At 59.8% G+C, this 20,809-nt stretch overlaps 1 protein-coding gene and 1 long non-coding RNA gene across 3 annotated transcripts in view; one reads left to right on the top strand and one right to left on the bottom strand.

The window, feature by feature from the left end:
* Window positions 1-1,865, bottom strand: part of WNT7B (Wnt family member 7B) — a 51,789-nt gene extending 49,924 nt beyond the window's left edge. Inside the window, exon 1 of one of the 2 annotated variants that reach the window (XM_057741963.1) lies at window positions 1,387-1,865. In XM_057741963.1, coding sequence (XP_057597946.1) covers window positions 1,387-1,482 — 96 coding nt within the window. In that variant the 5' untranslated portion in view covers window positions 1,483-1,865. The remainder of the gene's footprint in view (window positions 1-1,386) is intronic. The other variant, XM_057741964.1, reaches the window with a different exon arrangement.
* A 1,655-nt stretch (window positions 1,866-3,520) lies between these two features.
* Window positions 3,521-14,421, top strand: LOC130856920 (uncharacterized). Its single transcript, XR_009054723.1, has 3 exons — window positions 3,521-3,656; window positions 13,570-13,824; window positions 14,205-14,421. It is a non-coding gene; the product is annotated as an uncharacterized LOC130856920 (long non-coding RNA).
* The last annotated feature ends 6,388 nt before the right edge of the window (window positions 14,422-20,809 follow it).

The raw sequence follows: 20,809 nt of genomic DNA, 5'->3' as shown, positions 1-20,809 counted from the left end.
AGGGGAGTCACCAAATGCAGAGGCTTCAGGAGGGTCCGGAAAACAGTGCCTCCCTCCCTACCCCACCCCCACCCCCCAGCAGACTCAACGGGCACTGAACCCTCACCTCCCATAAACAAACACCCAGGGACACAGCCTACACACAGACCCACAATAAACAGAGCCACCAGCAGCCGCAGACACGCCCGCCCAGGCCTGCAGAACTGAGGCTTGGACAGGGAGCTTCCAGCCCTGCCTCTGAGGCCACTGGCCTCAGTCTCTGCCGGCCCTGGGCCTCAGTTTCTCCATCTGTAAAATGGCGGAGTAGGCGACAGATGGAGGGGCGATGGATGAAACTATTCTCAGGTCTGCTTCTACCTCTCCGCCTGGGAGGCCGCGGCTCGGCCGGCGGCACCGGGGCTGGCCCTCCCTTAGGGCTTTTCACCAGCTTTGCCCGCGGCCGGACCCGGCCTGCCTTCCCACCGTTGGCGGCGCACAGTAGGCGTGCAGGGCGCGTCGGGGCGCGGAGCCGTGGGCGAGGTGCACAGCACCCCCCTCACGGTCACACTGCCCCCCCACCTCCACTTCGAGCAAGGCCGAGACAGATTCTGTCTAAAGGAGATCGCAGCTCAACAGGTAAGGACTCGGCTGGGTTCAGGAATGTGGAAATACGACTCGGAGCAGCTACTGCAGCAAGCAGCGAGCGCGGCCCGCCGGGCGCCCGCCCGCCCGCCGGGCCGCGCGAGGGGGAGCGCGGCGAGAGGGGGCCGGGACGAGGGCCCAGGGCGGGCGGGGGCGCGGGGCCCGGACCGAGCCCGAGGCGGCCGGGCCGCCCGTGCGGCCCATCCCGAGCCAGCCGGACGAGTTGTCAAGGTAATTTCAACACGTCCGGGTGATGGATAGAGACGAAGGGCCGTGGCGGGTGCCCAGGCCTGCGCGCTCGCTGCCGGGGTGCGCGCCCCCCGCCCGCCCGGGGCCCTCGGCCGCCCGAAGCCCCCCGCCCCCCGCCCCGGCGCGCCCTCCAGGCGGCGAGCGCTCGGCCCGGGCTCGGCGCCCAGTGCAGCCCGGGGGAGGGAAGGCGCGTCCCACCCCCGGGGCCTGGAGCCCAAACAGGTGAAAGTACGCGCCGGGCACGCTCGCCGCTACCCGCGAGCCTGGCCGCCCGCGCCTCCTGCTCTCCCTCCTCCAGTCCTGGGCTGGGCGTCCCTCGGGTGTACCCGCCGCTCAGAGGGCTCGGCTGCGTCTCTGCCGGCCCGGGGCGAGCGTCCAACACACAGGCCAGCCCCGGATCCCCGAGAGCTGCCCGTGCTCCCCTCCGGTCCCCACGTCCCCTCGGGGACCCCTGGAAGCGGCTCCTGCTGGCTGCTCCGATCCTGGGCACCGGCCCCTGCCCACGGGGCTACTCACCCCAGCTTCACGTAGAGAACGCCAAAGCAGAGAAACACGTAGAAAATCCACTTGCGAAAGTTTCTGTGCATGATCCAGGGAGGGGGGCTGCGCCATAGACAGCGGCGGCCGGAGGGGACGCGCGGGCCGGGCGAGGAGCGAGCAGGAGCGGGGGGCTTCGGTGGACAGCTCTCAGCCGGCGCTGCGGCTCCGGCGGCCGGCGACGCGCGGGCACTCGGCGCGCGCTGCCACCATGGTGAGCCCGGGCCGCCGCCGCCGCGTGCGCCTGGGGGAGTGACCTGGGCCGGGGGCCGCAGCCTCGGAGCGGGGCTGAGTGACCGCGGGTCCCCACGAGCGCCGGCCGGTGCCCGAGGCGGAGCGCGGCGGGCGGGCGGGCGGGCGGGCGCTGCCTCCACTGGGCGCAGCCGCCTGGGGCCGTGCGCGCCTCGCCGAGCGCTGCGGCGGCCAATGTGTCCGCACTTGTCGGCCTCCCCAGGTGACTCGCGGCCCCGGCAAGCGAGCTGCGAGCGAGCGAGCGCGCCCCAGGTAGGAGGATCCGCCTCCCGCCCGCCCTCCTCGCTCGCCGCGCGCTCTCTCTCCCTCGCTCGCGGGCTCTCCCCTCCCTTTTCTCCTCCCTCCCCCGTGACACACAAACGCATCTATCCCCCGGAACCCCCTCCCCAGGCCGGCTCCCTTCCGATCGCCCTGCCGGGACTGGGAGGGAGGAAGAGGGTTGGGTGCGTGGGGAGGGGGGGTTGCGCGGGGAAGGGTGCGGCACCGAAGAGACACCTGCGGAGGGGCCAGCCTCTCCTCTGCGCCCGCGAGGGTGGGGGTGGGGGGAGGGGGCCGGGGGAATGGCCGGTTCAGGTTTTGGTAGTCACTTGGCTTCCAGTTTCTAGTAGGGGACGGAGAGACCACCCACCCCCATCGCAGTTCTGGGCACTTCTCCCCTACCCCCAGCAATTATCCACCCGGGGTCCCCCAGGGCCACACCCTTAGCCCAGGCATCTCTGCCAACCCCACAGACCTTGATCAGAGCCCTCCTGCAGTGCCCAGGGTCCCCCCACACTTGTCAGTACCACTGCCAGTGGCGCCTACTCAGAGTAGGGACAGGGAAGGGTCAGACAGATGCAGCGGGGTGGCTCAGATGACCTCCTACAGAAGCCATTTGGCTAAGCACCATGATGGAGATGGATAGGAGGATGTTGAGGGAGCTTCCCTGGCTCCGTGGGACGCTCCCACCCCAAGGATTCCATCACAGCTCTCCCTGCCGCCCCTGGTCCCCTCAGTCTGCGCCATCTCCTCTGCAATGCTGGGCTCAGTATTCACTGTTCAGTGACCAGAGGGTGAGGTCAGAACCACTGTGGTGCCTTGCACACCAGAGTGATCTGACTTGGCTCAGTCCTGGGCAGTGAGCACCCAGACGGGCAGACCTGGCTGCTGGCCAAAGTCCTGTCTGTTCTGAGAGGGCAGGATGGTGACCTCTGCCTAAGCACTGTCCTGACCAGGCTCCTGTCCTGCTCCGAGCGTCTACAAATCTGGATGCCTCTTAGGCAAGTGGATGGAACTGGGAAGCACCTAGTCCCCGAGGACGAAGCACAAGACCCAAGACTTGCTGGGGTGGCAGTGAGAGTGCCAGAGGTGGGGGGAGGCCTGTTGCTTCCAGTCACCCTTGGGCCCACCTAGCCGAGCCCCAGCGGGGATCTTAACTCAGAGTCCACCTCCCCCACCCCGCCCCACCGCCATCCCTCTCGACGCCCAGCTCCTGATCCTCTCTTAATCCTTCCAAATCCCCTGAACCTTTGCCACGACCCGGGCGCGGGCCATTCCTCGGCCCCAGGATCAGAGGCCGGACGGGTGCAGCTGCGCGGAGCGGGGCAGGTAGAGAGCGTTCACAGAGGAAAGGGACGTTGACGATACGCACAAGCAGGGAAATCGAGGCACAGAAAGACGCGAAAGGACAAGAGCAGCCTACCCCCCCCAAGGGTGCCCTGCGTCCCAGCTCCCCAGATGTCACCCCATTTCACGGACCGGGAAGCTGAGCCCCGGAGACGGGAGGGTGGGGCCGAGCCCTCGCAGCCGGCGGCCGGCAGCCGCGGGAGGAGCTGGGGCGCGCGAGCCGATGCTGCCACCCGGCGGCCACGCGGAGGGCGCGCCGAGACCGGGGCGGCCGGGGGGTGTCGCGGGCCGCTCGGGCCACGCCGGGTCCCGGCGCTGCGAGGCGGACGGCGCGCCGCGCCCTGGCACCTCGCCCCCAGCGCCCCCAGCCTCAGTCCCCGCCTCCGATAATGGTGAGTCCTCGGGGGCCGTGGAGCGCGGCGGGACTCGAGCGATGACCCCCGCCGCGGCTGCCTCCTCCCGGCCCGGGGCCTGGCGACCGCCCCGACCTCATCCGCACGGACCCCCGCCCCGCGCCCCCGGTCCGCTCCCGGCGCCGAGGTCGGGGGGGCCTCCCGGGCCAGCCGGGCGCGGCGGGGCCAGCAGAGGAGCGCGTTACGGCCGGCGGGCGGGACGCCTGGGTGGGTCCACTCGCCCGGCCCGCCGCCCCGTGCCTCGGTTTCCCCGGGAGACCCGGAGGCAGGGCCGCGCGTCTCGGGACACGGGGGACAGCGGCGCAGCGTCGTGCCGCCCCCTGCCGGCCGCGGGAGGGAGGCGGCGCCGGAGAGGAAGGTCGGCGGAGCTGCTACCGCTGGGCCAGGTTCGAGCACCGCCCGCGTGACCGCCCGCAAGCAGCTCCCCAGAGCGGCCCGATTTCTTGTGGGCGTCTCCCAGAGGGTCCCTGAACGGCTCCAAGGATGGGGCAAATCTGGTGTGGAAGACTCTGTGACTCCCCTCCCTGTGTGTGCGTGCAAGCATGTGTGGGGATGCGCGCACGCGCGCGCACACACGTGCAGGCAGCAGGCCTGAGGTTCCTACCCAGCCTGGGTCCCCAGGGCTGGTTCCAGGGCTCTGAGGTCTGCTGACACAGACAGGGACACCCCCCACCCCCCGCCCAGCCCCGTCCCTCCTCCCTCCTCCCAAATGGAATTGCAGCTCCCATCATCCTGAACAGGGTGTGGCCAGTGTCTGCCTCCCGGGGTCCCGCATCTGTTTGTTTGTTTTTTTGAGGGGGGAACAACTGGGTGGAAGTGGAAGGGGTGCTTCTGCTGGGAATGGGGGTCTGGTGCTCAATGAATACAGCCACCTGCCACGGCCCAGGGACAGAAGCCTCCAGAGTCAGGGTGTCCTGGGGACCCCAGATGGGTCTTAGGCCACTTTTGGGCTCAGTAGGGGTCGATGGCCTCAGCCGCCCCTTCCCTACATGACCTCAAGCAAAGCTCTCAAGCTCTGCAGCCTGGGTTTCCTCATCGCTACATGGAGAAAACGATAGCACCTACACCTCGTGGGGTTCTGACACTTGAGTGAGTTAACCCAGGTGAAGGTGCTGGGGCGGTGCCGGGCACGTGGCGAGCACTGTCTGTGCAGCCTCAGCCTGGCATCTTCTGGCCCCTACCTGCCCCTCAACCTCATCACACACACACGAGCACCCTTGTTCTCCTCTCCCTTGTCTTTCCTCCTGCTGCTTGAAGACATCAAGCTGGTCCTGCCCCAGGGCCTTTGCACTTGCTGTACCTTCTGGCACAGTGCTCTTCTTCTGGTTCTGTGTGGCCTCAGCATAAATGTCCCCATCAGAGGGGTGCTCACATTCCTCCCCCCAAACATACTCACCGGTGTTCTCTATCATAGCATTGCTGTTCCCTTTGTGACACTGAGGACAAAGTGTTGTTATTTGTTTCTTGTGTACCACCAGCCTGTAAGCTCCATGGGGACTACCTCCACATCTGCTTTGGTTCCTGTCCTATTCCCAAGATAAGAGACAACCTGGCAGATAGTAAAGTCTCAATAGGCAATTATGGCATGAAAGATTTTCCAGGAGGCAGCTACAGTTGTGACTGATCGTATCAGGGCTGTATCAGTATTGTATCTCTGTGCTCTAAGCTGTGGAGAGCAGGGACCAGACATCCGCTCCTTTGAACCTGGAGTTTGAGCTCAACCACCATCTCCCGCATTGGCCACACCCCATTTTCGTGCGCTTTCTCCTGCCTCATTCTTGCATCTTGGGACTGGCTTCACTGTTTAGTGTTTCCTGAACCCCAGCAACTCCTACTGAGGTGACACTGAATGTGTGCTGGGCCCCTTCTAGATAAGCAGCAAGTGCTCATCTACTGGGCCTCACACAGCCTTGTGAAATGGTGCTAGTAGACCCATTGCACAGATGAGGACACCGAGGTAGAGAAGGAAGTGCTTGGCCAAAGTCACACAGTTGGTGGAGCCCGGATGTGAACCCGGGCCCATCAGGCCCAGAGCATGTCTCAGCATCTAGGGAGGCAGGGCCTGGGCCTCATGGAGTGGAGGGTGCAGGGCTACCTATTCACTTCCTGCTGCTGGAAGCCCCAGTTCAATGGGAGGACAGGAGGCCATGAGGAAGTTGCTGATGGTGCTGGGAAAACCCCAGGGGAGGGAAGGTATGTGAGGAGGGCCCGAAAAGGAGGGGAAGTGCAGTGGACAGAATCCCTAACGGCCCCACTAGATGTCCTGCCCTAATCCCAGAGACTGTGAATGTGATGAGATATCGTGCTCACGATGATGTTATATTATGTGGCAAAAGATGTGATACGTTTACTCATTAGTTGACTTTAAATTCTTCAAAAAGAGGGTTATCCCAGCGGGTCTGACCTAATCACACGAGCCCTTTAAAGACAGAGAATTTGCTTGTGGCAAAGGGGCAGGCAGAGAGATTCGAAGCACAAGAAGGATTTGACATGCCATTCCTAGTTTTGAAGATGGAGGGAACTTCATGGCAAAGAATTCAGGTGGCCTCTAAGAGCTGAGAGTTCTTAGAATTGGAGAAGAATAGAGATGGATGCCCCATCTCCTGGAGGAAGGCCCCTTGGGCTGGATGAGATGGAGAGGAAAGGGGCTGTGACCTTCAAGGTTGGGGTGGGAAGGGAAGAGGGAGGGGAAGGACTAGGGGTTGGCATTGGGAGGACATCTGGGCCAGTCCTTGGAGAGTTACGTGGACATGATCCATCACATGGAAGTTCATCCAATACCAAGGATAAGCACCATTCAGGAGAATGCCACATGCTTGCCCAGGTGGAGGAGCTACTTAACAGCTTGCCAGAGAGAGGGGATCCCCAGGATGAGAGATTTTCAGTTCTAAAACCGGATGGTCCCAGGCAAACTGGGCCACATTGGTGGCCCTAGCTAGAGCAGCTCTTTTTCTCATTGAGATGGAGTAAGAAACTTGTTTCAGTAGCTGCCAGGACATAACCTGTGAATTTTCTAGTGGAAGGATGTCTGCCAAGGCCCAGGCCTTTTCACTCCCTATCCAAATTTCCCTGCGCAAACACCTTCTCCTCACTCTTTTCAAAGACCCAGGATACTCAGAAGCCCCACAGGTCAGAGGGTGGGGGCCGTGATAGACAGTGAGTATGGAAAGAGAAGTCCCCATATCAGTACTTGGGTGGGCGAAGATGGTTGGGAAATTAACCTCCATTTACTACCTGCCACAACTTGCAGAAGGCAGTCAAAGCCATACTCAGAGGCAAATGCGTTGCTTTCATCACTAAAAGGAAAGATGAAAGTAAGTGAACTGGGTATTGAGATTAAGAATTTTTATTAGCAATGTATTAGTTCAGGATTCAGCAAACTTTTTCTGAAAAGGGCCAGATAGTAAATATTTTAGGCTTTGCTGAGCTACATGCAGTCACTATCACATAGTCTTCTTTGATTTATTAATCTTTTTACAACTCTTTAAAAGTGTAACATCCATTCTTTTTTTTCTTTTTTTAAATGTATTTCTTTCTTTTTCTTTTTTTTAATTAATTAATTAATTAATTTATTTATTTATTTATTTTATTGGCTGTGTTGGGTCTTTTTTGCTGTGCGTGGGCTTTCTTTTTAGTTGCCGTGAGTGGGGGCTACTCTTCATTGTGGTGCACAGGCTCCTCATTGCCGTGGCTTCTCTTGTTGCAGAGCACAGGCTCTAGGCACGTGGGCTTCAGTACTTGCAGCACATGGGCTCAATAGTTGTGGCTCACTGGCTCTAAAGTGCAGGCTCAGTAGTTGTGGCGCATGGGCTTAGTTGCTCCGCGGCATGTGGGATCTTCCCGGAGCAGGTGTCGAACCTGTGTCCCCTGTGTTGGCAGGCAGATTCTCAACCACTGCACCACCTAGGAAGCCCTGTAACATCCATTCTTAGCTTGGGGATTTGGCCCCCAGCCATAGCTTGCTGATTCCTGATTTAGTCAGGACTGTTTTCCATTGCAAATGACAGAAGCCAAGCTGTAAGCAATTTAAAAAAAAAAGGGAAACGGTGATTCATATAACTGAAGAGTCTAAGGGCAGTGTGACTTCAGGTACAGCTGGATCCAGGGCTCAAATAAAGTTACCATGATTTTTGTCTCTCTTTCTGTCAATTCTGCTTACCTAGAAATTAGCCTTATTCCCAGGCAGGCCCTCTCCATGCAGTGGCCCCTCACTGCTCCAGGGTTCTGCCTTACAGGTTGATAACCACAGAAAAAGAGAACTTCTCTCTCCCAGCTTCCAACAAAATTCCAGGGTTGCCTGTCACTGCCTTTGACTGGCCTGCTTGGGTCACATGCCTCTTCTTTAGCTGGTCACTGTGGCTGGAGAGGGAAGCACTGGCCTAGAATTTGGAGCTCAGGTTGGGGTCATTGCCATCCCAATTGCATAGACTGAAAAAAGGGCCGCAGTGGCTCAAAAAAAAAAAAAAAATGGAAGAAGGGAGTGAATGCTGGGTGGGAAGAATAACCAGTGTCCACTGCACACTTAAAGCTCTGTGTTGAACAAACAGTTATATAGCACAGCCTCTGTCAGTAAGTCATTTATGGTTCATTGCAGCCCTGTGAGGGAAGTTTTGTTATCACCGCATTTACAGATGAGAAAACTGAGGCACAGAGAGGCCTTGCTCAGGGACGCGAGGGTGATCCAATATTGGAAAATTACTATAGCATGTTCCATCCATAGGTCAAAGAAGAAAGGTCACAGGCTCATCTCCAAGGATGCCAAAGAGGCATTGAGAAAAACTGAAGACTCCTTCCTGGTTTGAAAAAACAAGCATATATCGATAACAAACAAAAACGCTTAGAGAACTTGGACCAGAGGCTGCTTCGTTAGCATGACAGGAAATACCCGGACTTCACCATCTCTCTGTTGCTCTCTCCCCAAGGCCAGCCTTTTGAGCCCCTCTCACTCTGGGCTCTTGGCTTGTGCCCTAAAGCCACTCAGCCTGGAGTCCAGGCAATAGTCTGCGGCCCATGATTTGATCCCACCTCTGTGCCTTCTCCATGCTGTTCCCCACCTGGAACTCCTGTCCCTCTCCTTTCCACAGCTAGTTACAGCGTGACTCCGACCATTGACCTCCTGAGACCTTAGGCTGGGTCAGGCCATAAAGGGCACTGAAATCCAGACCAAGACCTTGAACCTTGTCCTAGCTAAGGGCCAAACACTATGCACTCGGGTGCCTGAGTGAGCTGGGGTTTCTCAACAGTGGCGCCTTGGACATTCGGGGGCTGGACCATTCTCAGGGTGGGGGGGAGGCTGTGCTGGACACTGTAGGCTGTTTAGCAGCTTCCCTGGCCTCCACCCACGAGACGCTTATAGCCTCCCTCCCCCTGTTGTGACAACCAAAAGTGTTTCCAGACATTCTCATGAGAACCGGGGGTCTAAGCTACAAGATGTGGACTTTGGGGTGTGGGGAATGCAGGTTCTGTCCATCCTGTTGCTCTGATGGACAGCTCTGTCCATCCCCAGGCCATGGCTGAGTCAGCCAGGCTCAAAGGGGCGCGGGCACATTTGAGCTCCCGCTTGGCGGAAAAGTCCAAATAAGCAATTTCCTTTTAAGCCAGTGACACAGCATCTGCATTGCCTCTGCTCTCATTCCACTGATGCTGGCTGGTCTCCAGCCACACTCAGCTACAGGGGGCCGGGAACCCTGGTCGTGGGCTGGGCTGCTGCCTGGGGCCAGCTTCCATTTTCTAGGACAGGTAGACACACACACCCAGACCAGGGGAGATGGGGACAGTGGGTTTTGGAGGACTAATGGCAGTCCCTCACACCCCTTTAGACTCTGGTCCCCACCGCAGTCCTCTCCATGCCCATTGTCTGACATCTTCCCATGCTACTCATCAGATCCCTATGGGCCCTTCTAGGCCTTTGGTCTAGAGGGTACAGCCCGAGCCCCTTAGCTTAGTGCAGGAGACCTTGTACCCAGGGCAGGTCCTGCCCTGGCCTGGCCAGTCATCCACTGGTCCTATGTGAGCCACTCAAACCACCTGCAGGCCTTCAGCCTGATCACTCCTCTTGTTTTCATGTTGTCCTCTCTTCTTCAAGAGCTCTTCCCCACGATACCAGTTCTGATTAGGTTTGAATGCCTATTACAGCAAAACTCAAAACTGATTGCCTATTACAGCAAAACTCAAAACTGCAGTGCTTAAACAAGATAAATGTGTGTAGTTTCTTTCCCATAAAAGAAGTCTAGAGGTAGGCAAACTAGGGCTGGTATAAGGGCCATACATGTCATCAGGGACTCAGGGTCCTGCCGGCTCATTGTTCCGCCTTCCTGAGCATGTGTTCCTTCACCTCAGACTCCAAGATGGCTGCCCGAGTTCTGCCATCACATCTGCTTTCCAGGCTGCCGGATGGAAAAAGGGCCAAAGAAGGGCATGCCTCTTCCCATTCCTGGACACTCCCACTCACTTCTCATTGGCCAGAACTTGGTCACATGGTCATACTTAGCTGCAAGGGAGGTGGGAAATGTAATCTTTCAGCTGAGCAGCACTAGGCCCAGGTAAAATTGTTCCTAAGGCAGATGGGGAGATGATATTGGAGCACACCATCGCCAATTCTCCCCACCCACTCTGTGATCCACTCAGATGTTCTATCCTGAATCCACCCAGCCTGGATCCAGGATGTCCAGACATTGTCCAGACATTCCTCCCTTGGGGCTCAGCTGGGCCCCAGCCTGCAGCCAGATCAGAAAGTCTGTGCTGAAGAAATAAAGGAGCAGGTCGACACCCCCACCTCCCCACCCCCAGCCACCCCTGTGCATGAGAAGAGGGTTGAGTCAGACCCACCCCGGGCTGCTCTGGGAAAAGCCACTGACACAGGGCCGGGAGGTGCCGGCGAGGCCTCACTGTCGAATGCAGACACTTCCATGTCTCCTGGTCGTCACCCTGCCCCTGCGTTTAATGTCATGCATTTTTCACGCCTCTTAAGCAAAGTGTATTCTTTAGAAAACAGAGCTGAGTCACCCACTTTCCCAGCCTCTCAGAGAATGACTGGCCCATCATTTGGGAGGGGGGAAGCTCATTTCTGCACCGGGGACTCATCCTTAAGAAGCTGGATTAACTGTCTGAAATGTAACTGCATCTCTATAGCCATAATCCTATTTGCCAGGTTGATCTCCTAAAAGCAATGAGGTGTTTGTTCTCTGCCTTGGGCACCAAAAGCCAGGGCACCAGGGCTGACCCCTGACCGCAGCGATGCCTGGGAACCTGTATTCTTACCCCACACCCCAGGTGACTCATGAACAGCAAAGACTTTGACTCGTGGCCAAAGTATTTGGTCAGAACCCCTTGCTTTAAGGGCGGGAAGACTGAGACTCAGGGAGGGAAAGGACTGCCAGGGTCACCCAGTGGCCAAGCAAGGACTGGAGCCCTAGTGCACTGCCGCAGTGCCCAGGGTCTCTGAGCTCTCGTGGCAGGGGTGCCAGGGGTTCTTGCCCTGCCCCCGCTCCTGTAGCTGCAGCCGGCAGAGCCAGCATCTGACCCTGGGGCTGGGGTCTCAGGCATGGACTTCATTGCCTGCACCCATCCCACCGTGCGGGGCCCTGAGGAGGGCACACGGACCCAGGTTCCACGGAGGCTCCTCATCTCAGCCTGAGATGCACACAAGGCCACAAGAGGGCAGCACCCAGGGCATCAGGGCCGTCTCCAGTCCCGGCTTCTCTCCCAAGGCATCTGGAAAACTCGAGCCTCAGTTTGCTCAGCTGTGCGATGGGAGGTTGTCACCAGTGCTGAGGCCTTGGTCAACACTGATGCCCTGTGACCCCTTATCGCTGGTGGCGTCCCCGTAATGCTGAATGAATGAAGGGCTGGGTGAATGAACGAATGAAAGACCCGCCTTGGCCTGCCAAAGCCTGCTTCCCTCCTCAGCACCTGTCGCCCTGCCCCCGCCCCGCTGCCGTCGCCTCCACCCCAGCGGTGGTGGGGCGGGGTGCTTACGAGGCCCCTCACAGCCGGCTCCCAGATTCCTGGTGAGCAAGCGGAAAGAGGGCTGGGGGGAAGACGGGGGCTGTGGGCCCCAGGCTCTGTGACCCTGAGCCTCAGTTTCCCCATCCGTGAAACGCTCGCTGCTGCCTTGGTTGTCACCCTGCACAGGGCTGGGCACACACTAAGGGCCCCCGTAAATGAGAGGCATCAGCCCGTGAATGGCTCTGACTGCAAACACTGGGGCATCTCCAGGGCGCTTGTAATACGGAAACTGCTCTGCTCCACGGCCCCGCCTCTCTCGAGGATCTGTGCGCAAAAGAGGGAGCAGGTGCGCACGTGTGGATGGCGGAGCCGCTGGCCTCCTCCACTTCCAGGGGGACAGCTGGGACCCCTGTGGGTGGACAGGGCAAGATCCAGCCTGGGGCCCAGAACGGAGCCCTGCCTCTGGGAAAGTGGGTCCTGCTGGCATACCACGCCCCTCCCCCACCACCCAGAACACGGGGACCGGCAGCTCCTGCCTCCCAGGACGCACTGCGTTTCACTCCACACGACTTCCCCGCCTCTCGAGCCACCTCAGCGCGCCAGGCGCCCTTGCCGTCCCTGCCTGGTGGGCGGTGGACAAAAATGGATGCCGAGGCGCCTGGGCTTGGGGTCCACACACAGTTTCCCTCCTCCCCTCTGCACACCTCCAAACCTTCTCTGTGAGTGTGTGTGTTTCTGTTTTTGTTTAATTATTTGCCCGCACCAGACAGTATGCAGTATCTTAGTTCCTCAACAAGGTATCGAACCCGTGCTCCCTGCAGTGGAAGCTTGGAGACCTGACCATTAGACGACCAAGCAAGTCCTCTCCGCACCTTCTCTGGTACTGGTCCCTGCCCCCCTGCCGGAAGATTGTTTCTTGGACTGTCTGCCTGGCTTCTCCTCCAGGGCTCGGCAATGGCTGCCCTCCTCCAGGAAGTCTTCCCTGAACACCCCCATCTGGGGCTCCCGCGGCCCTCGGCTTCTGTCCGTTTCTGTGGTATCTCCCCGGGAGTGCAGAGCCACCCCATTTCTTCCTGGGGGACTGGGGCTTCTACCACATTCTCCCCAGAAACTGGAGAAAACATGGGGAAGATTTTAGGGGCTGGGAATAGCGTGGTGCAAACAAACATACCTCAAACACACACATCTAACTGGTTTCCAGGCTGGTGAAGATGGTCTCCCGGAGCCAAGCCAGGAAGAACTGGGCCTGACCCAGGAGAGAAAAGTACTGAAAGCTCGCAGTGGGCGCTGGGCGGGCTTGCAGTTGAATTGTATAGGATCTGCGGTCCTGCCCATGAGGCCAGCTGGGGCCCTGTGAGCCACTGGGCTATTAAAGCAGGTAAATTCCTGCGGTGGTTTGGCTGTCAGGGTCCACAGGCAGATGCCTCTTTCTCTGGCCACAGAAAGGGCCTTCTTTTCTGGTCGAGTTTTTAAGAGCCCAGAGAAATAGGTGCAGACGTTATGAGGCCCTAAAGCTCCCATCACGCCCCCTGGGACTTGCGCCCCAGGCCAAGTGCTTGGAGGAGGCCAGAGATAGAGGCGTGAGCTGGGGGGCCTGCTGTTCCACCCCAGCAGGGAGAGCATGGGTGCGTTTCCAGCCTCTCCGGGCACAGCATCCTCACTCCTTTGAGACAGAGGCTCATTCACGGCACTGGTGACAGCGAAAGGGGGACCACCACCTGCGTTTGATGGGCAGGCCAGGCTGTCCAGAGCCCGGGGGTCCAGAAAGACACAGGGTGACTCTGCCCTCCAGGGAAGATGCCCCTGAAACTGACAAGAGCCTAGCGCCGTGGGAGTCCCAAGGAGGCCAGCACCAGACGGGGGTATTCAGGGAAGGTTTCCTGGAGAAGGGCAGCCATTGCTGAGCCTTTTAAATTTATTTAAACTTTTTTTTCTGGCCTTACAGCATGCGGAATCTTAGTTCCCCTGTCAGGGGTCGAACCCCTGCCCCCTGCAGTGGAAGCGCAGACATTGCCGAGCCTCCAGGGATGAGCAGGCAGACAGTGCATGGAACCGTCTCCGGCCGAGGGACCAGCCTGAGGGAAGGCACAGAGATGAGCAAGAGGGAGCCTGAGTGAGGGGCCAGAGGCCGAGGCTCCACTCCAGTGCTGGGCGAGTGGCTTCCTTTCAGAAGCTTCAGGGTTTTCATCTGTAAAATGAGGTGACAATGCCTGCCTGCCCCCAACGGACCCTGCAGGCACCTCCCTGAGGGTCTCAGGAGCACAGTGCCTGTACCCCACCCTCAGCAAACCCACTTGCACTGAGCCCCCAGCCCCCACCACCCCTTCCGGACACACAGATGGTCTTCAGTGACCCCTCATGCTCTATTTTAAACACATTGCCTAGATCTCCTGCCCCCAGACCGTCACCAGAAGGCTCCTTAAACTCCTCTTCAACCCATGTAGGGGCTGCCACCTCCTCCAGGGAGCCCTCCTGGTTGTCCCAGGTAGCCTTTAGATGCTCCCTCCCCTTCCCCCGCCCCCCACAGCCCCCCTTGCTCTCAACCTGATCCCGCTGTGCTGTCTGTCTCCCTCCCTCCAGGAGAAGCCTCTGGGCAGATCTGGGATGATGATTTGTCTGCGCTCTGCACTTGTCAAGTCCAGAGTGGTGCCCGGGCCACGACCGCACGGCCAGGGCGACTGTGGGCTGCCCAGGGGTGACCACTGCGAAGCCTCCTTTGGCAAGTGGAGGTGGTGATGGTGACGATGGTGACGACAGCGGAGGTGATGGTGGTGTTTGAGATTAAAAACAAGGGAAATTTCTTCACAAACTGGGTCCAGTTTTGAACCTGGATTTACCCTTACATGTTACAGTCCTTGGACAAGACCTGCCCACTTCGGCCTCAGTTTTCAGCGGCGGTAACAGGGGAGGATGGTTGGGGTGCTGTTGGGGGGGTGTTAGGTGACTCAGTGACTATCCTGAATGTTCTGCACCCAATCTGGATGTGGGGCTTCTTTCCCCACCAAGCCGTTCTCAGATACCAGCCGGGCATCCCACAGTTCAACTCTGTCCCGACGCTACGTACCCAGAGATGGTGTCAGACCCCACAGGGTCAGGGCTCCGTCCTACAAGACCACCCCCCACTCTTCAGATGTCAGTTGTACGTCCAGGTTGTCACCTGTGCTTCTGACCCGCTGGCTCTAGATGGAGGTTCTGACAACTCCCTCCCCCGGTGGGATTAATTTGCTAGTGCGGCTCACAGAACTCAGGGAAACATTCCATTTACTAGACTACCAGCTGATTATGAAAGGGTAAGACTCAAGAACACCCAGATGGAAGGGATGCACAGGGCACGGTGCGGGGAGGGGCACCGCGCTCCCCAGCCTCGCCGCCCTCCCAGCACCCCCACGGCTTCATCAGCCCGGAAGCTCTGGGAACCCTGTCCTTTCTGAGTTGTTCTGGAGGCTTTATTACTTCCACGATTGATTAAGTCATTGGCCATTGGCGATTGATTCAAACTCCAGCCTCTCTCCCCTGCCCAGAGGTCCGGGATGTGGGGTGGGACTGAAAGTTCTGACCCTTCGATCATTTGATTGGTTCTTCTGGTGACCGACCCCCTCTCCTACGTGCTTCCCGGGCGTCACCTCGTTCACATAACAAAAGACACCTTTCTCATTCTCAGCACTTAGGAAATTCCCAAAGTTTTAAGAGCTCCGTGAACAACAAAGGCCAAACATCTATTTCTTATAATAAATCTCAATATCACCCTGCCCAGCTGCACCCCTCAGCTCTGGGCTCCTGGGGCCTCTCTGCGCTCTTCCAAGGGTAGATTCGGGATCCGGGTTGGGGGTCTGCAGGTGGGCCGGGCAGGGGGGTGGGGAGGGCCGGCCCCGCTGTGCATGGTGGGCTGCCCGAGCCTACAAGCCCCTGGGTGCCCAGGCTGGAAGGGTGGCCCCGGCCTGGGTGCAGAGGTGAGTGGGAGGAAATGGGTCCCCGGGGTGAGAGGCCTGGTGACACCGCCCTTCCCGCCCTCACCTGCACCCTGGGGACCGTAAGGACACTCGCTCCCGAGAAGTCAGAGGTCGCTGTCCCCCTCCCCCATGCTGCCCAATGTGCTTCCCGCCCCCGTCCCCCAGGACTCACGTGGACACGTCTTCGTCCGCAGACAGCCCCTGGCCTCTCACCCTTGACCTTGGGGGTCCACCCAGTGCTGGGCTCCTCCAGAGTCCCCCGACAACCCCCTGTGTTCCCACCAGAGGGCGCTCTGCGGCCGGGAAAGGATGCGCGGGAGGGACTGGCCATGCTTAAGAAGAAGGGCGCGACCTGGTGTACCTCCCAAAAAAAAAATTAAAAAATTAAAAAATTAATAAATAAATAAATAAGAAGAAGGGCGCGGGGTGTGGGGGCCGCACCCGGGGCTGTGAGCCCTGCAGGCCCCTCCCTGGTGGTGCTGCCTGGGGGCTGCCAGGAGGACAGTTGGGGTCTGCAAAGGGCTTGGGTGCATCCCCCCCAAGGTGGGGAGACCGAGGCCGGGACGGCCACGGGAAGCGGTGGGGGAAGCATCTGAAGCTAGGGCCCCCTTGGGGCTAAGGGGTGACCGAGGCCCCAGAATCGCCCTCCTGGGGGCCGAGGGCCCTGAACCGGACACAGCGGAGGCCAGCCCGGCCCGGGGGCTGGGTAAGTGTGGGCGGCTGGATGGCATTCTGAACTCTCCCCCCAGGAGCTCAGGGTCGGGACGGAGACACCCGAACGCCAACCAACACGCCCAGGGTCAAGGGCGGCCACAGTGGCAGCGGGTGGGGGAGGAATCGGTGCTTCCAGGAAGCTTCCAGAGGGACAAGGCGAGCTGGCCGGCGGGGCGAGTGTGGAGTCTCGCGTGCTCCAGGCAGCGGTGGACCACACACACTCACTCACACACACCCCCTCACCCGCTGAGGACTGTGCTGTCACCACTGCTCGCTCAGCCATATGCCCACAAGGGTCTTTCTGAGGCCTACTATGTACCAGGGTTTGTGTGTTTTGGAGGATGTAGAAATAAGCAAAAATTTAACTCCTTCCCTTTGAAAAAAAAATGGAGTCAAGTCTGGCAGGAGAGAGAAGACCCAGCTGGAGCCGCACAAACCTCCTTCCTCGGGGCTGGGAAGGGCTGGGACGCCAGAGAGCACAGCAGGCAGATCCCAGAGGGCTTCCTGGGGCAGCGCCGCTGGCCGAGTGAGTCTGAGGGCTGAGGAGCGGGGCCGGCAGCGCTGCGGTCACGGGGTACGGAGCAGGCAAGGCCCTGGGGTGACTCTCAGCTGAAAGGAGGCCGTGTGGCTGGGGGCCTGGGTGAGGGCCGAGGGCTGTGGGCACAGCAGCCGGGGGGCAGCGCCAGAGGCCTGGGAAGGAGCCGGTCTTCGGCCAGGGGCACGGAGGGTGGGACGGTCTGTCCACTGAGCAGGGCTCGGGGAAGGGCAGCTCCACTCATGAGACTCTGAGACTTCTACCCTCAGCTCCTCCATCTGGTTCAGGGGGGCCGGCCTCCTGGTCCACAGGCCTGGAGGCTGGGCCGTGTCCTGTCTCCAAGGGCAAGCCCCAGGTTCAGAGAGGAAGCAAATCGTCAGCGGCTTTGACTCCGACCAATCACTGGAGTGATGGCAGGACCCTCACCCCAGCCTTTGGGCCGGATAGAGAGCAGCAAGCGATAGACATTGGGGTGCAGGGTGTGCACCAGCGGAGGCGCACAGGGGCTGGGGGACCACCAGAGCTGAGCCTGCGGGGAGGGGATGGCTGGAGCGGGTGCACAGGGGAGGCAGGGGAGGGGTGACTGGGGAGGACTCACACAGTCCCCCTGGCTACAGCGGGGACCAAGACAGGCAGGTCTCAGCACGGGTCTGAGCCTGTGGGGGGCCGGGAGGGGAAGAGGGAGGACGGCACAGGAACACCCGACAGGAAGGAGAGGGATGTGGGCCATGGGAGGCCACTGCAGCTGAGACCAGGGGGAGGCAGCCTTGAAGGGACCCGGATGTGAGCACGGCAGGCAGAGGGCACAGCCAGTGCAAAGGCCCCGCGGTAGGAAGCAGCTCAGCACAGCCCAAGGGCAAGGGCAGCAGGAGATGCACAGACACAGATGTGAGGCTGAGATTTTCTAAAGTCCCCCCACCCCACCCCCCAGTCAGGGTCCCAGGGCCCCTCATCACTTTAAGGCTGAAAGGAGTCAGTTTGATTCAACTGGAGGCACCTCCTCTGGGAATCTGGGGCCCTAAGTCACAGCCCGGCGGAGGGTTCACTCCAGGACGCGCTGTCTTCTGAGTTCGGGCTTCCTGTGTGGCTGGGATGGGGGTGGGGGGGTCTGGCCCAGGGCCACCCCTCCCCAGGCCAGCCCATCGTCCGCCCTGCGGCCGGAAGCGGCTCCTGCCCAGGGCAGGCGGGGCCTTGGGGACCGTGAACCCGGCTCCGCATCTGCGCAGAAGCCGCCCTGGCCCCCGTCACCCTCTGCTCACAGGGCACCCCCCACAGGGCCGCCTCCACCTAAAGTGAGGAGGCTGGACGTGGCGGGGGGCCCCTGCCTCCAGCACAGCCTCCCAGGCTGGGGCCCCCTCCCTGTGCTTCCAGCCCCACAGCTCTCCCCACGACCGTCTAGTCACCCGGCTGGGGGGTGACCACCCCATCATTGTCCCGTACGGCAGATGGTCACCGCTCAGCCAAGGCAAAGGGGAGACAGCCAGAGGGGAGAGAGAAGCCAAGGCCCCATTTACAAGTGAAATGACTCCAGGGCTGGCCGCAGCCTCCCCCTCAGAGGAAACTAATCCAGCTCCTAGGTTCCCACCAAGCCAGGGTAGCTGCAGAGGCTTCGGTTACTGGCCCCAAGGGAACTGGACCTTAGACACCAGGCGCAGGGGTTGGTGGGTGGACCCGTGCAGAAGTCCCCTGGTCCCCAGGGTGCCCACCCTGGGCTGGGGTTGCCCAGGGGGGACCAAGGCACCCCAGCCGGAGTCTACTCTCCTCCAGGTCTCAGGATCACAGCGCGCTCCCCCTCCCCCGCCCCCGAGCATCCTTGAGGAACGATGTCTACGTCCAGCGGGGAAAACAGAATCCATTTGTTCACAGCTGAATTTGTAGCTAGCGCTCTGGCTTTAGCAGACCCGTGATCTTGGTCGACAGGGTAAACTGAGTCAGCTCAGAGTCCTCCTTCTCCAGTGGTATCTGACTCCTACAGCATCACCATCAGCGGTGCCCAGCCTCGGACACCCTCTGTCCAGGCAGATCCAGGATCCTCCTTCCAGCCAGGTCCCCCTGGGCCACCCATGCCTCCCTCACAGCACATCCCTCTCGGGGCATCTGGAAAAGTGGACCTGCTCTCATGGCCACTCCAGGACCGCCCAGCCTCACCTTCACCAAAGCTGGGACTGACACACGGCTCCACCCACTGTGCTCCCAGGGCAGGGGGCACAGGCCAGCCCCGCCGGCCCTCAGAGCCCAGCCCTGCCCTGTCCCGAGGGTCGGCGACTCCTTCAGGTCCACCCCCCAGGAGGCCTGCAGCAGTGCCAGGTCAGGGTCACTGGCTCATCGTCTCCCCAGAGCCATTGGGATGTGAACTCATGCTGGCTGGGGCTCTGGCTTCTAGAAGCTTCTTTTGTTGTTTTTCTTTCAAAAACGTTGTCTCAGCCATGCTTTTCAAAGTCTATTTTAATGTCAAAAGCTGACCAGAATCTATTATCCTTCCCTGAGATATCTCCCTTCTTGCTGCTGCTGCCTAGCGGGCCGTGGGGGGTTGTGCTGCCAGTCTTGGGGAGAAAGACACCCCTCCCACGGCAGGCCAGGGAGGCCAGGCTCATCTGCCAGAGGAGGCCTCAGGTCTGATTGGATGATCAGGTCAGAACTGTGCTCTGAGTGGACATCTCAGAGTCTGGCACACACTCCTCCCATAACTTTCCATGGCTACCCATGGCCCCCCAGCCTGCCGCCTGCTCCCTCCTCTCCAGGCACGGGGGAGCCCTGCCTCCGCTGACACAGGCCCCAGAGCCCCATCAGCACAAGTTCACAGGGCCAGCTTCAAAGGGCCATGGGTCCACCTGTCCTGACCACTCCTCACAGGCTCCTTCGCACCTGCTCTCCCCTACACCACCTCCTCCTGATTGACCCTATTCAGCTTCAGGTCTCACCCGTGAGGCCCCCTCCTCCAGGCAGCCTCTCCTGATTGCCCCCTGCACCCCAGGCTCTTACAGCCCCAGGACTTCTTCTATCACCCTGCCTCCTGGCTAGAGTGAGTTCCTTGGGACAGAGGCCTGGGGTGCCTTCTGCCGGGCATCCTTTCTGAAGAGAGGGCACCACTCAGGGGTGGTGGGGGTACTTCCTGCCTCCTGCACTCAGGAACTGGGGGGCCAGGCTGAAGGAGATCAGCCAAGAATCAAACAGGAGAAGAAATAGAAGTGATGCTGGCAGCTACCACATGTGCAGGTGCCGGTCCTTCCATCCTCACAAGAGTCACTGACCCTGAGGAAGCAGGTGTGAGAGTGGAGGGGCAGCCTTGACACAGCCGTCCCAGGCCCTTCTGGCATGTATCCCGAGGGCAGAATTCTGTATCATTCGGGGGTGGGGGCCTCTAAAGGGCTGTGGGGGCTGAGGAGCCTGAAGGAAGGAGTCAGAAGGGATTTGGGGTACAATCAAGACGCCACAGGATGTGGCATGAAAAGTAGAGGTAAAAGATGAAGGGAAACTAAGAGCAAGAAGGTAGGTTTAAGTGGAATCAGAGGTGAGCTCACAGCTTTGGTTCGAAGCTCCCCAGCAGCCAAGGCGAAAAGGGAAAGTGGCAACTTACAGAAGTGATTCCTCTATGTTTGGAGTCAGAAGCCTTCAGGTCTCAATCCAAGTCGGGCTGCTGGGTGCAGTGGCCTCCCCTGCTAGGCCCTCAGTACACGCCCATCACTGCCACTCACTTTGACCTGATGACAGCCTACCCAGTGCCTGTCACTCCCCTCACTATATGCATACAGAGATGAAGGGAAGACGCAAGCGGTCCTTCATGATATGGTGGGTCTGTGTGTCCTCAGGGTGAATCCCTCAGCTTTGTATGGATTTCACTCCACAGCCCTGATCACTCTCTCCTTTTTGGCTGACCCCATTACCCTGTGACGGGAACACTGAACCCTGGTCACCCCGTCATCCCAGCCAGGGGCCTCTGGGTGCTGGGTCTGTGCTGGAGGACTTGTCTCTGCCCGGCTCCTGGG

The sequence above is a fragment of the Hippopotamus amphibius genome, chromosome 7, assembly GCF_030028045.1.
Source record: "Hippopotamus amphibius kiboko isolate mHipAmp2 chromosome 7, mHipAmp2.hap2, whole genome shotgun sequence".
Taxonomy (NCBI): domain Eukaryota; kingdom Metazoa; phylum Chordata; class Mammalia; order Artiodactyla; family Hippopotamidae; genus Hippopotamus; species Hippopotamus amphibius.
This window is presented reverse-complemented; position numbering and strand designations above follow the sequence as displayed.